This window comes from Lycorma delicatula, chromosome 3 (genome assembly GCF_047948215.1).
Source record: "Lycorma delicatula isolate Av1 chromosome 3, ASM4794821v1, whole genome shotgun sequence".
NCBI classification, from domain to species: domain Eukaryota; kingdom Metazoa; phylum Arthropoda; class Insecta; order Hemiptera; family Fulgoridae; genus Lycorma; species Lycorma delicatula.
The window spans coordinates 194,223,167-194,239,410 of NC_134457.1; the positions used below are offsets into that span (position 1 = coordinate 194,223,167).

At 26.1% G+C, this 16,244-nt stretch overlaps 1 protein-coding gene across 3 annotated transcripts in view; it reads left to right on the forward strand.

Moving 5' to 3' along the window:
• Window positions 1–16,244, forward strand: part of PDZ-GEF (PDZ domain-containing guanine nucleotide exchange factor) — a 658,157-nt gene that overhangs the window by 611,817 nt on the left and 30,096 nt on the right. For all 3 annotated transcript variants that reach the window (XM_075361266.1, XM_075361268.1, XM_075361267.1), the window contains 7 exons: window positions 3,268–3,427; window positions 5,215–5,482; window positions 5,994–6,201; window positions 8,494–8,666; window positions 9,647–9,725; window positions 12,359–12,514; window positions 13,481–13,580. In XM_075361266.1, the coding sequence (XP_075217381.1) occupies window positions 3,268–3,427; window positions 5,215–5,482; window positions 5,994–6,201; window positions 8,494–8,666; window positions 9,647–9,725; window positions 12,359–12,514; window positions 13,481–13,580 (1,144 nt within the window). The remainder of the gene's footprint in view (window positions 1–3,267; window positions 3,428–5,214; window positions 5,483–5,993; window positions 6,202–8,493; window positions 8,667–9,646; window positions 9,726–12,358; window positions 12,515–13,480; window positions 13,581–16,244) is intronic.

Here is a 16,244-nt window from a genome sequence, read left to right on the forward strand (position 1 = left end):
TTTTGTCTAATTTGGTAGTACACAAGAATAATGTATTTTTATACACTTGTGACAGTACATTCTAGAAATTATAATACTTTTGAGTGAAGTCAATAATAAGTAGAGTTGTGAAATTGTTTTTTTTTTTCAGTATAATACAGATATTTGAAAAAGTATATAACCAATTATGCATTAAGATCATCACACAGTTTTTTGATTCTGCTTTTTTCCTTGTTATTGACTGTCTTGTTAAGTAATAAATATTGTGTTTATCTTTTGTAGAATTAGAAAAGATAATTTAAAAGGTTAATTCAAGATGAATCTAATTCTGTCAGTAATCTGTTTATGTTAAAAGTAGCAACCTGCCCTATAAATTATACATTTAGTAACGGGCTATATAGTTACTATTTATATCGTTAATTAGCGTTTTAGTTCAGTAGCCACAGATAGTTTACCTTGGAATTTATGCTTACAAAGCTGAATACTTGTAACCATTGCTGTTAATTAAACCCAACAGTTACACCGATCATGTGGACATCTAAAAAAGAAACTACCTGCCACTCCCTACCCTACCACTCACCGTATCACAACTAACCTCATTATTACTACCATTATATCATAAATATTGTTAAAATCAAAATCACTGATTAATCTTCTTAATCTAAAATACCTCACATAATGTTGTAAAATATTAGTGTTTTTACTTCAAAATTTGTAAAAACTGGTCTAAAATATTCTTAATATCAATTTCCTTTTTTTCCAATACTTTATTTATATCTTTGATGATATTAAAAAAAAAAGAAGGTTAATGTAATTGCAAAACAGAAATTTTATTTTATAAATGAAATGAATTCATTTATTTTATGAGAAAATGTGAAAAAAAATCACACTCAATTCACATACCATTAATGTGCAATTGAAAAAGCATAATGTTTAGCTTATTCAAGGATTTGTTCATTTGATGTAGCACTCATATGTTAACGTAAAAGAAATGAGAAATAAATAAATAGTGCTTCTATTTGTATTTATTCATTTATTTTTTTTTAAATTAAAATAATTAAATACGGATTTTCAAACAAAATATAGATTTATATTAATTTAAATACAAACAGATCTTTATTTCAATAAACTCTGGAATTATAAAAGTCAAGGTTGTTATGTTAAACAGTGAAAAGTCAAGGTTGCTATGTTAAACAGATGAAAGAAGAGCTCAGAAAGTTCAACATTACTGTCTAGATAAAAAATAATACAAAAAGAAGATTTTTGAATTTAAGATTCCATAGGATGAAAAGAAAAAACTCAGTAGAGGACAATGGACTGAAGAAAGAAGAGCTAAACTGCGCAAAAGAATGAAGAATTTCTGGAAAAGAAAGAAAGAAACTACATGAAATTTTATTTGCGTGATCCTTGAATGCCTCTCCACGGAAAAAAAAATTAAATACAGAATTAAAAAATAGAATAAAAAACTTACATAAAGATTCTATAAAAAAGTCTAACTTTATTATATGAGTATAATACAAACAAAAAGTGATTTATTTAAACAAAAATAAATTTAAAACATTGTGATATTTTCTCTAATGAACATCACTAAAAATCTCTTAACACCGATCCAAACAAGAACAAACGTCAAAGAATTTATGTTTACAGTGTTTAGTACTACAGTGATGTTTCAGTTACTAGTACAATTAACATGGACCATCTCAAGATATGTAGAGTGAACTGGTCTTTGTAAATAAATATCACAACAGTTAATCCTATAAAATAACATCCAAATTTCAAATCACTTTACTTAATCACATTTGAAGAGATTTCCAAGGATTTAAAAAGAAAATTATTAAAATGCTTTATAATTTATTTTTTATAAAAATGTTTACTGCTAATGGAATCTATTAGCATTTTTTAGATATATATAAAATTAATATATATATATATATATATATATATATATATATATATATTAGCATCCCCGTTGGCTTTGCCTCCTCTATATGGTTACTTGCATTTCCTGTTGTGGTCAGTTTTTTTTTATTTTATGTTTTTTAGGCAAGTAACTGAGGCCAGGTGTAGCGAGTTGCATCCCATGTACAGTAACAGTAGTAGTGGCTGTGTTAGTTGAGCTGCTGTGCTGTACACTGTCGCACATCTTAAAAATTAGATATTCAAAAACCTGAAAATAATTTTGAGATATTTATCTGAAAACCTTTGGACTCCCAAATTAACTAAATATCTCATTTATAGTCGGAAATGGGAAAAATTTGCAATTATTTTTTCAAAATTATTTTACCTTTCTTCACCCTTTGGGTCAAATTTAAGAAAGTCTAGAAAGTGCTTTTAGATATTCACATGAAGATTATGCAAACCAAAAATCAAGTTGATATTTTCATTTGTTTCCAAGAAATTCAAAAAATAAGAAATTTCATTGATATTCCATTTTAATCCTTTAAACTTGGACTTTCAAAAAAATCCTGTTGTAGTGTGAACTTACATTGAAAGAAAAATGTGTGTATAATTTTTCATCAATTTATCTTGAGTAGTTTTTGCTAGGTGTTGATTGTGAATCACTCACGACATGTTCTTTTTATATGAGATTGTTGTTATATACTGCATGTGTACATACAGTACATGCAGTGTGTGACTACTGTATGTCATTTAATCTTTTGAATATTTTGCCCACATATATACTTATGTACGTACTGTATGTACGTACATAAAATTATATTTTTTATATCTGTAACATGAAAAGTGACAAAATTGAGTATTATCTTAAAGAATGATAGCTAATATAAAAATTGAGATTCTGTTGGATCTGTTACAACTTCACCTGGTGCTAGAACATTTGTCCTTTAAATAAATATAGTGTGACTAAATTTTGAAAAATGTAAAGTTGTTGATAACATATCTGGTGAGGAGGCAGGCTTTTAGAAAATTTAGGATGTTTCCTGGCTGATAAAACTTTCATTATTTTAGGCTTAGTTGGTCAACTGCGACACTATTTTTTAGGCCTGTTTTTTCAAACAATTTATACAAATTTGTTGCATTCTTTGGCAATTCTTATAATTTTCTATTTGTAATGTTTATTTAAATCTGTAAAATTTCATAAAGTTTTAATCTGATATTGATCAGTTTTTTCAATACTTTTTCAATTTTAATTTACCATTCCTATCGTACTAATAATGATTTTATTATATATATATATATATATATATATATATATAATTATAAATTTATATCATGTATTATTTTAGTTAGCACCTAAAATTTAACGGTAGATAAATTTGGATTTTTCAGGTGGAGAAGAGATCAAAAGCAGAGGAAGTAGGATTGAAACGAGGGGACCAGATTTTAGAAGTTAACGGTCAAAGTTTTGAACATGTTAGTCATGCTAGAGCTTTAGAAATTTTACGTGGTACAACCCACCTTAGCATCACAGTAAAATCAAATCTTTTAGGTAATGATTGTTTTTTACTTATGAATGAAAAACTATTAATGTATATATTTATAAGAAAAGGCAAATAAAATGACAGTATTTGAATATTTTATTTTAGGGGAAAGGTATTTTCATATTTTACAAATGTATTTATAAGAAAAATTCTATGATTGCTGTAAGAGGAGTTTTATCTGTTGTAAGTAGTTACTGATTGGAAGGAGTGTATATTTTAACAGATATGCACTCTGTTATTGAAGAAAAGATCTTGTCTTGTGAGAAAGAATTTATACTGCAATATTTATTTTTAAATTTCCAATACTGCAATGAACAGGAATGTGTCGGTAGATCAGGAAATAAATAATGCTTAAAAAACCTTAGCAAGTGTCAAGGTAGAACAATCAAGATACAGATTGTAATTTATAAGTTTGACAACTCAAAAAATTTCAGTTGTGATGTTGAAATATCATTATTACTGAAATGTTATTTTATGAAAACAATAAATAATTTTCATTTTGTACTAGAGGTCAGAAAATGTAACTCATTTTTCAAGTTTGAAAAAGATTTTATCTTGTTAGTGGTTTATAAAGTTACTTTAGCGTGAACCATCAGCTTTTTTCCCTTATGGTTATACCATTCTTTTGTTTGTATAACCTGCATAGCATACTCACCAAACATTTACTGAATCTTGCATATCTTTTCAGCTTGCCAGCCTTTTGGCAGACAGTATAGTAATGCTTTTCTGTTTGTAAGATGGATGATGAATATGTCAAGATTATCATATAAAATTATTTTATCTTCTCTTCCTTCTAATACCATATGTTATTAGTTAATTCATAATGATATGTTCAAGCAAATTATAAGTGCAATCATTACTAGAAGGCTTCAATATTTTTATTACTTCAGTAGTCACTGAAACTATCCAAATCTTCCATTGTAATGGTGGCTTTAGGTACCAAATCTCTACCAAAAATAATTGGTGTTATATTAATTAAAATTTACTGGTGTTTGTAAAACCAGTTGTTATAAATGATTTAACTTTATGGTCATACTTGCTATGTTAGACCTTTTCTGTATAACATAGAATAAATACTTAATACATGTTACATCACAAAATACTGAAGAAAAAAACTAGCTAGATCAAGTTGAGAAATGGCATCAAAAAATACTGTAATTTAAATTTGCTAAGCTTTCCTGAACAGTATGTAGAAATTAATTTGTTAAAATAGTTTAGCATTATGTCTCCCAAAAATGTAGTTAAAGTTATAAAAGTTTTTGTTGTATTGTGTACTTTCAAAGTGGTTATTCTATTGGGACTCTGCAATCTTGCTATCTATTGAATGTTAATGGTATTCAATTCATTGTAAATTTAAACAATTTCTTACTTATTAAGTAAGCTGTTTACAAAACATGAATTGCTGGCACTGGAAGAGTTTAACAGTATTTAAAAATGTAATCACTAAGTCAGTTATATGAATTTTAGAATTTTAGTCATGACTGTTTTATGTAAACTATTTATTCTGTAAAAGAAAAATCATGCTGTAACTGAAGTTTCTGCAGAAGATACGAGGTAAAATATTTTTTACCACACAGTTTCTTTATCGATGTAGTTAAATAATGCCATATTTAATTTTTTTTTACTTACTAATATTAATTATAGATATCTCTACTTTGAATTTAAAAAAAAAATGTTTACTGTCAGGCTTGATAAGTTATATAATTTTTATTAGATTTTGTTGCTTAATGTAAATTTACTTATTTTATATTCAGAAATTTAATAATTTTTAACATAATACTCTTTTATGTTTTAGCTTTTAAGGAAATGCTTCAAACACCAGATACATCACCTAGAGCTCGTAATCGAAAGACTGTTGAGATTGCCAGGTTACAACCTGATCCTAAGGCAAGGTTGGACTATCCTCCTCCTCCACCACCACCACCAGTACCTCCTTCTCCTTCAAAACATTCTGTTACAACTGCTACTCCTAATAAACCTGGAGGATTTATGACGCTTGGACCCAAAAAACGATTACAAAAAGCTTTAGTAAAAATGAATATATTACCTAAAAACACTATTACGTAAGTAATTTGAATCTTACATTCAGTTTTTACTATTCTTTTTAATATCTTATTTATATTTATTATTTAAAATTATCATGTTCAGTGAATTAACTATGTTTATGTTACTTAAAACTATATAAAAATATATTTCAAATTGTCTAACTCTTTAATTTTGTTCGATTGAATTATGTTAACCTGACAATTCATTCATATAAAAAAAGAACTGAATTTTTAGTTTTAATGTTTTCTGATTGATTATAAATTTAGTTGGTATAATTGTTTAAGAATTTGTTAATTCACTTTTATGTTAATAATAACACTAAGAGTGTCCTACTGTTAATCTCAGATTTGAAAGTGCTGATTTTAAGTAGTGCATAGGTATTATTGGTTAGAATTGTTATGAAGAGTCAGTTTATATTGCTGCTATATATTAAGATAAGTTTAAAGTTCTTGACTTGCAATTTTATACTTTAAATCTTAAAACACTTACCAAATTATGTTTTGTGAATTATTTTTATTGATGTTTCAGTGATGGTGGAAGTGGTGGTAATAGTGGTAGTGGGACATGTGATGATAATTCAATATCACATCAACAAACAACATTGTATCAGCATAGCCATAGTAATCCTGATCTGATGACTATATGTTATGATGATAGTCGTGGTTCTGAATATCCTGAACATGTTCTTAAAGTTTACAAAGCTGACCAAACATGCAAATACCTACTTGTTCATAAGGTAATATAGCCTTATTGTCTTTTAAGAATTATATATAATAGTTTTGATTTTAGCAGTTAATTAATTGTAAAGGATGAAATGGTAATAAACAGTAACAAAGTGATAAGATAAAAGAAGAGTAAGATAGGATAAGAGTGCAGACACAGAAATCCCTACTGAAAATTATAAGACTCGGATTATATCTCAAATTAATTAATATGACAAAACTGACCCTCACAAACACTAAATCAAAAGTGAAATTCAGAGGCGAGCTCTCAAAACCATTTGAGATCAAAACAGGACTGAACCAAGGCAATGGACTCTCAGCACTACTATTCAACTACACTCTGGAAATGGTAATGAGGAAATGGATCAAAAAATGCCACCAAAAATAAAAATAGGCCAAAAAATCAAAACAAACTGTTTTGGTTTCCCCAACAATTTGCATGCTAGCAAATAACATCAACAAACTTAAAACACAGATATTAGAACTTCAAAACATTACAAATAAAATTGGCTCAAAATATCATTTGAAGACACAGAAATTATTTAAAATATCTGTGTTTAAATAAATTTAAAGTAAATTTGTTTACTTCCCTGGAAACAACTGGACAATTGTAGTTTTCTGTATGTTTATACAACGTGTATCATGAAGTTCTGTCAGATATAGTGGAAAAAGTTCATATAAACATGTTCTAAAATGCTTCGTTTGCAAGTTACTACTTGTGAAAGGTTTCACTCAGATATCAGCTACTCTGGTGAAATGAGATTGTACTGAAATTTTTTGAATATTAATTAAGGGGCAGAATTAGTGATTTCTTTTGGTTTTTGACCTGAAAATTTGAATAAATAGGGCCCAGAATTGTATCTGTAGTAGTTTTTGAGAAATCTGGGGTGAAAATCAATAGATTGAAAACCCTGATTTTTATGATTGACGAAGTTTGTTAAATGGTAATAAACAAACAAAACTTTTTAAAAAAACTTGTAGAGAATTTAAAAGAAATCACTAATTTTGCACCTTAATTAACATCCTAAAAATTTCAGTACAGCCTCATTTCACCGGGGTAGCTGAAGTCCAAGTGAAATCTTTCACCAGCCATAACTTGCAAACAACGCAGTTTAGGACATTTCATGAGTAGAATAGGTTATGAAAGACCCAGGAGAACTTCATGATACACTCTGTATGTAATGTCTTTTTTAATATGAATTTTGTAATAAATGAAAAATGCTCATTCGAACCCAGTTTTCAGGGGGAAATTCATGGCTATTGCTACTATCCTGCCATGAAGGTTACTTTATATTGAAAGTAATTAATTTTCTTATAAAGAAATGGAGTAAACTAATTCAGAAATAAGAAGGAGTAGAAATAAGCAGTAATAAGAAGGAGACCAAATATGTACAATGGAAGTGGAATGTACAAAATAAACTTGTCAACTGCATAGTATGTACAATTGATCAAAAACAATTGACAATTGGTAAAAACAATTGATCTTTCAGAGTTTCTCTGAATATATTAGAGCACACAAAAATGGATATTCTACATTATCTAATGTTGAAGATTATCTCATTTTTAACAAGCATAAAATGCAAATTTAGAAATTCTTGAGATTGTTAGTAATAATAGTAATAACAAATCAGATTGATTGATTTATCTGGAAATCTCAAGATATCAAGAGTTTTTATTTGGAAATCTTGAAGATATTTGGTGGAGATTTCTTATTTAGTACTAATTGGCTGCTGTGAAATGAGGAAAAAAATATTCTGCATCATCAGGTCAAGATAGAGGAAAACTTAGAATCAATTGTTATTTTTGTAAGGAACATTTTATTTTTATTAATTATGACCTACTAATACCTATTAATTGTTTTTATTATTTAATTATGACCTTTTAATTATTTTTTATTAATGAGTTATTTTTTAAAATTAAACATGAAAATATTTAATTCTAAATCAACCACCAAAAAAACAAAATTGTGTTATGTGAACATGGATCATCCATAAAATTATAAAAATGAATTAATGTTAATTGAACATGAACCACAAAGTACAGAATTTATTTAAATATTCAGCGAATTTCAAACTATTATAGATTAAAGTTTTGTATAAACTAAGCTAATTTAGTACCGATTGTTTTATTTAAAATTCTTTAATTGGTTATTTTTAATAAACTGCATAAAATTTTTAGATAACTGTACATTTGTTGAAAATTAAAAATCATGATTAATACACTTTTAATTGTTTTCTTATGTTGTGTTGCTTATAATGTATTTTCATTATTGTTTTTAAAACTTTTGTTTTTGTTTAATAAATTAGGAAACAACAGCTCATGAAGTGGTAATGCTGGCACTGCAAGAATTTGGTATCACAGATCCAAGTTCACATTTTTCTCTTTGTGAAGTATCTGTAGCCGAGGGTGGAATTATAAAACAAAGGAGGTTACCCGACCAGTTACAAAATCTTGCTGAACGAATAGGTCTTAGTAGCAGGTACTTATCATTTTTGTTAAAAATCTTTTTTACTTGAAATTCCTTCACATTTATGTTATGGAAACTACTAAATTGAAGTAACGATAATCTAATAGAACTTAATACTCATATTTGTTATATAATTAAAAAAAGATTGTCTCAGGATATGTACACTTTTGTTAAAATCTTTTGTTCTGCTTATATAATTTATATGCGAATTCTCCTGTATACATGTATAAAAGAAATTATATTATTTCTTTCAAAGATGTTTCAGGGTTAATATTAGCTTCTCTTCAGAGGAGTATTCAGTAACAACGTTATTAATAGTGCTCGCCATAAAGAATTCAAATTAATTAAAGAATTTTGAAATGGATAAATTTACTGATGAAAAATCAACACACCTTTACTGTATACAATTCAGTGATAAAAAAATCAACTCCTACTGCTTCCAGGAATGTTACATTTTTTAACCTGGGATTCAGTTTTCCATGTACATATAGTAAATTTATGGATATTTTTATTTGCTTTGTTAGCTGTATTAGCATTTACCAATAACAGGTGCTGAAAGTACTATGTCAAAACATCCCTTTTCCACAAATTCATCATCATGATAACATTTGGGAAAAATCTGATCTTGAAAAAGCACATTGTTTTGGACTTCACCTTTCTTCTGAATTTAAACCAAACAATTTATCCAATTCAATTCAAGATGTTTGCGTAAAAGAAATAATAAATCTCCCCTTCTGTTCAATTTGCTAGCCAATAAAAAACTTCTGGGCCATGACCTAATTATCTCTAGAAAATCCGTAAAGAACTTCCTCATATTCCTAATAAAGATTTAAAGACACCTAACCTTAAAACACTTGTCTTTAAAAACCTTAAAGACACCTAAATTATAATCCAGCTTGAACTTTGTTATGAATTAATTAGTATCTCTTCATTGTTAGTTATTTATTTTTTGGCTCTGATTAGTAATATATATATTACTGTGTTATTTACAGGTATTATTTAAAGACAAATGGAAGTACAGAAACATTAGTAGGTGATGAACTGGCTAGTGAACTAGTTAGAGAGAGTCAGGTAATGCATACATTTTTTATATTTTACATTTTTTTTTTTAAGAATATAAACTATTCTTTGGTAGTCATATTGTTTACAAATCTATTTTTATCTTAGAACATGCATTATATGTTCAGTTTCATTGCGTGCATTTTGTGTATGTGAAGTCTTCAGATACTATCTGATACCCTTTATAAAGAAAGGTTTCTGTGACACTTGTAATGGTGTATGAAGCCTGAGTGTAAACCATGGTTTATAATCCTGTTTCTAAAAAAATAGATTTATGGACTTGCTGTAAATTTGTTCTTTTTTATTTAATGATTAACAGTAATTATAAAAAAAATACTTATGTGTCATGTAACATTAAATAAAAGAAAATGTATTCAATTTTTTATTCATTTTTCATACAGATCATTTTTTAAATGATGTAGCACATGCATTTTCTAACTGAAAAGATTGAACAAGTACTCTTAGTGTATTTATATCTGTTTAATATCGGAAAAAATTTTAAATTGCCTTGGAGAAGGCATTTAGTAGTTTCAGTTGTTAAAAAAACACATTAAAAAAAGTTCAAACTCCTCTGCTTTTATATAACACATACATTGTGATTCAGAAGGAAAGGGAAATAATTTGGGAACTGATTCTAGAGCTTGAAATAAGGAAAAAAGTTCATATAGACATAAGTCTGTTAACGCTTTTATATCGAGTTAAGACTAGCCAAAGGTTTTGCTGGGATTTTCCTCAGTGAAATGAGATCATACTGAAATTTTTAAGACATTATATAAGGGATAAATGTGATGATATCTTCTGTTTTTAACTTGAAAAATCGAGAACTGTATCTCTTTTAGTTATCGTGATATCTAATATAAAGAAGAAAAATTTTGTTACAATACAAAACAGTTTTTTTTTTTTAGATTTGAAGTGCAATAACTTTATTACTTTTATTATTAAAAACAAAATAAAAAAAATGTTACGAATTTAAAGAAATTAAAAACAGCTGTTTTAGTACAATAAATTTATACCTTCGAAAAATTAAAATACTTTCAACACTGTAAACATTTATTGTAAATTAATACAGTATAAACCACTCTGAGTGTCTTTTAATTTTTAAAAAGAAAAGTTTTCAGTTTTTAAAATTTTAACAACATTTTTCTGTTAAGTTTTGTTTTTAATAATAAAAGTTTTATTATTTGTTTATTGTTTTATTTGATTTTTCAGGTCAGAAAACATAAGAAACCATCAAGTTTATCCCATATATAAAGCCTTAAATATTTCTTTATGACCTCATTTCTTGGGGGAACTGAAATCTAGGTGAAATTTTTTGTTAGCGATAACTCGATAAAAAAGCATTTTCAGATATACATTTGTTTGGACTTTTTCCTTATTTCAAGCTCTAGAATCATTGCTCAAATTGTTTCTCTTTCCTCCTGAATCACTTTGTACAATGAAACTAACCATATAATGTTGCTGCTATTTATTAATGCCTTTTTGTGGCATGGTGTTAAAAATTAAAACACATTAGTGTGCTAACATAAAATAAAAGGTTGTAGCAGAATGTAAATTTTGTGTAACAGTGTACGGCTGTTTTGAATCATTTTCAGTAATGCCAGTCTCAATCTTTTTGAACATATAACTTTTGCATATTTGTAAAAATTGTTGTTTTTTTTCTGTGGTAAGGTATTGTATTGTCACTTGTTTGTTACCTTCTTGTTCAAATTTTTCCTTCTATTCCACTTGAACAGAGGTAAATTGTTTGTCATTTTTGAATGACACACAGAATACATACATTTTTATTGAAGGTTATGATATCTTATTTGCAAACACAAGTTACATAATAATTTTATTATTAGTTGTAATTAAATATAGCTTAAATGAAATATCAAGTAAAACATTGTTTTAAAGACTAAAAGAAATTAATTGTTAAAATATTTTGGTATTAGTAGTATTACAATTTGAATATACATTGTAACTTTAGCATGTTCTGTTTGAAAATTGTTATCTATAAAACTTTTCTCAATATTCCTTATATTATTGTATAAAAAACCCTTTTTTAATGTCATTTCATACCTACAAACACATGTAGATTATGTGCTCAAAATATACGTTTTATTTTATGGTGACATTTATCTTCCCTATTCTATGCAAACATAAAAGAAATCAATAACCATAAAAAAATGAATTTGCTTCATATAACATTTAATAAAAAAAAAAAATGTACTCAATTTTTCTGTTCATTTTTGATATTGGTCATTTTTTAGATGATGTAGTTCATGAAATGGTTCAACATCTTTTTTTTTATCTTAAAGATGTGTAATCACACATCTTTAATAGAATCAAATAGAATCTTTTTAAATAGAATTTTTGGTCAGTAATAAAATTTAACGCCTTTTAACTGACTGATTTTGACTGGTTTTTTTTTTGGTTATGTGTTTGGATGCTCTAATTTTTTTTTTTTTTCATGAAGGAACTGCTTCCATGACCTATAAAATATAAAAGTATTGGGTTGTTAAGGTTATAAGTAAGTGCTTAGGTTGTTAAAACCTTTATATTAATTTTGAAAATACATATCACTTTTGTTAAAAATTTCAGTTTTTCTTTGTTGTATACTTGCCAAGTAATATTTGCTTATTAATTCTATTGTTTTTCTTTTCTAGGTACACTTTTTGCAGTTGAATGCTGTTGAAGTTGCAGTACAATTAACGCTTCAAGATTTTTCAATATTTCGTCAGATTGAAAGTACAGAATATGTTGATGATCTCTTCAAACTTAATAGTCGTTATGGCATTCCAATGCTTTCACAATTTGCTGAGGTAAGTTTAAAATAAAAATTAAACATAATTTTTTTTAAATAAAATTAGTAATTTTTTAAGTGATCGTTTTTATGTTTATGCATATTCATGTGTTATTTTTTGCTGTTATGTTGTTTTTCTTTTTGTTTTCATAGTACTGTTATCTCTATATTGTTTATTTTGTGCTAATTGTTACAAATTCTTAAAACCAATTTTTTTTTTCTACAGTTTATTCTTTAGTGTCTAAAGAGACAATAGTTATGTTGATTCAGTTACAGTTACTGATGGCAAAAATGGATTTTTTTACAAAATTATACCAAACTTGACTGGGATTTAGACCCAGGACCTTCCAAATGAAAGGCAGAGACCACTCCATCACGTGTTTAGGACATTAATTAAAAAATTCTTAAGCTATTAAATAAATTTGTGAATTTAGTCAATGTCTAAATGGAGGTGGTGTTTGCATAAATCACAGCCATTTTGTCATACTAAGTTTTTGATTTTATAAAATAGTAGAATATTTAAAAAATTGTATGTTAAGTTTATTTTTGTTCTGAAAAATAGAATATAGATGATTTATTTTTGATGTTATTAAATCTGTTAAAAAGGTACATAGTTTTGGAATCCTATTTAAAATTATAAGTATGTCTATTTATTTGGCTTAGTATGAGTGGTGTGGAACATTGTGACCTCGCTCAAGAGTATATTACTATTATTCTATGTGAAATATAGTTTTATGTGTTGCTATAGTACAAGTAGTCTGCTGCAGCACTCATAGCTGCTGCAGTCATATATATCATTATTTTTCATACAAAATAATAAAACTGAGAACTTAAGTAGAATTATGCTGTTGCTCATACCTTGCCATTCATCATTTGTATTGCACCATGCTGTTATATAATATTTAATTTCCTTGTAGCTTTCTTTTTATAAGTTTAATTTGTAAGTAATTTTTAACTGACTATTTTGTATTTCTTTTTTTTATAGTTAGTGAATCGTGAGATGTTCTGGGTAGTAACAGAAGTATGTTCTGAACACAATCTTATGAGGCGTTCAAAAATCATTAAACAGTTCATTAAAGTTGCTCGTAAGTTTAAATTAATTACAGAAATTATTTCATTTAAAAATTATAGTTAAATTTCTTAGTAATGTATGAATTTTAAAAACATGTTATATTAGTATTGCACAAGATATAATTTCTTCTTGTTCCTATAACTTTGGTTAATTCAAAATCTATAATACCAGTTTTATTCATTTTTTAGCCTGTATACTGCCTCATTTAGTTATATGTACAGTAAAAGTCACTTTCAATGTTACCAATTTAATGGTTTCATGTCTATAATGATATTGTTTCTTGTGTGTAACATGATCTTAATAGTCACTATGAAAAAGCTGTAACAACTCTTTCTTAATATTTCTTGATAATTATATTGGATTTTTAATTTCCATGAAATGAAAATGAGAATGAGAAGGTAAAATAATAAATTATAATTTTGTATTGAAATGAGTCATTCAGAAATTGCGCAAAACAAATAGTCCTTACCATATATCATGTGCCTTAGTAAAGACATATTCTGTATTTTTAGGATGGTCAGATATTTTTGCTGTCTGTGCTCCTCATTTATTGTATTTAACTTAATTAATCATCAAGTTAAATACATATCTGAAGTTATCATTACAGAGATGCTTGATATATGATATATTACTTAATCTTTGTAGTTTGTATATAAAAAAACATGAATAATATTGCCAATCTTTTTATCAACAAGGAAAATATGTAAAATAATATTTTTGGTCATAATATTACTTTATAATTTAAAAAAATTGTAAATAAAACCTGTAATATTGTGTTTTAGTGTAGATCAAAAGAAAATAAACAAATATATTATTTGATTTTAAAATTCTTTTATAAACAAATACAGGTTTTCTGTTTGTATAACTTTTGTATACAGAATAGAGATCCCATTTGTATCACAGAGGAACGTACTGGTAGTGATTTCTTAAAATAATTTTGTGAAAACCAAATAACATATTTGTTTATTTTCTTTTATTTGATGTATTTTCATCAAGTAACAGCTTTATCCATTGATTATTAGTCTAGGTATTGTACACAAAAGAGTGTAAACATATATATAAAGTATTTATATACTAATAATATCATTGTACACATTACTATAACTTACAATAAAGAAATATTTAAACCAGTATACAAACCTAATAAACTGCACAATGACATATTTAAAAAACAAAAATAATAAAATAAACAATCTGTGGAATTTATAAAATGAAATGTAATGATTGGAATGTTTTTTATTTACAGTATTTTTATTTTAAAATTTTTATCATGTAGTAACAGAAATACTTACTGAACATATATATCGAAAGACAGAAATATAAAACAGTTTACCACCAAGAGTAGTACATAATTCAATAATGATTTTTACTTTATGCTTATTGTTGTTTCATAAAAGTGCTTTTGAGGGTTTCCCTCATCATCAGTTAATAAAACTTTTTCTTTTTAAAAAATCACACATTAAAATTGGAAACATAAAAATATGTAGTCAAAAAATTAAAATAATTAAAAAATTTTTGTTCTGTGGCTAGCCACACATACAGTACTGTAATGAAATTATTTGAATTTATTTAAATTTCTATTTAAATTTCTATACATTAATCAAATTAAACTTTTGTCTGTACTTGTATATAAAATATTTTTATAAACTATTTAATTTTTTATTATCACATTCTTTTTCAGTTTCTACTATATTTAAATTTGTATCCGAATCTTTGAAAATGATCTACTAGTTTTCCCAATATAAATTTTGTTACAATCATTACATGTTATTTTACAGATACCACACAAATTATTATAATCATTATTATCATTATGGATTTTTGATTGTTTTATTTTATGATTGTATGGTTATGAGATATTTTATATTTTTTATCATTGTAAACATAAACCAAGTTTTCAATAATGTTGTTAGTGTAGGAATATTTTATATAAGTTAATATTTTCATCAACACTTTTATGATTTATCAGTCAGTATCAATGTTATTTCATTATTAGATTTTAATTTCTGTTTTTTTTATGAATATTATCAATTAATGTCATGTTATATCAATTTTTTCCTGCAATACATTTTATAAATATCTATTTCTGAATCTAATTTTTCTTAATTATTATGTGTGTAATGTATTGCTCTATTTTACATGTTTGTAAATGTATTAATTTTGTGTGCCCAAGGATGACTTGAATTTCTGTTAATAGTTATTTTATTAGTTGTTGATTTCCTATATGCAGATGTTATTATTTTATTACTTTTAGTAATTTCTGTCAACATTTAACAAAATTATTTTTCTGTATTTGTCAGTTTTGAAGGTAAATTTTAAATTATTATGACAGGAATTAAGTTTTTTAAAATTATTAAGTGTTCGTTATTTATAACAGGTTCGTAGACTACCAAAATATCATCAATTTATTAAACCCAGATTGATGATATTCTTATTTTATTTAAATTTGTATGATTTAAGTAAATTCAAATAATTTCAGTACAGTACTGTTGTACATAAACCTTTTTTTTAATTATTTTAATTTTTATGATTTCATATTTTTATATTTTTACAATTTTAATGTTTTTAAGTTTAATGTGTGATTCTTAAAAAGAAACCAACCAACCAACCAACCAACTGATGATGAGGAAAATCCTCAACAGCACTTTTATGAAATAACAATAAGATAAGAAGTATT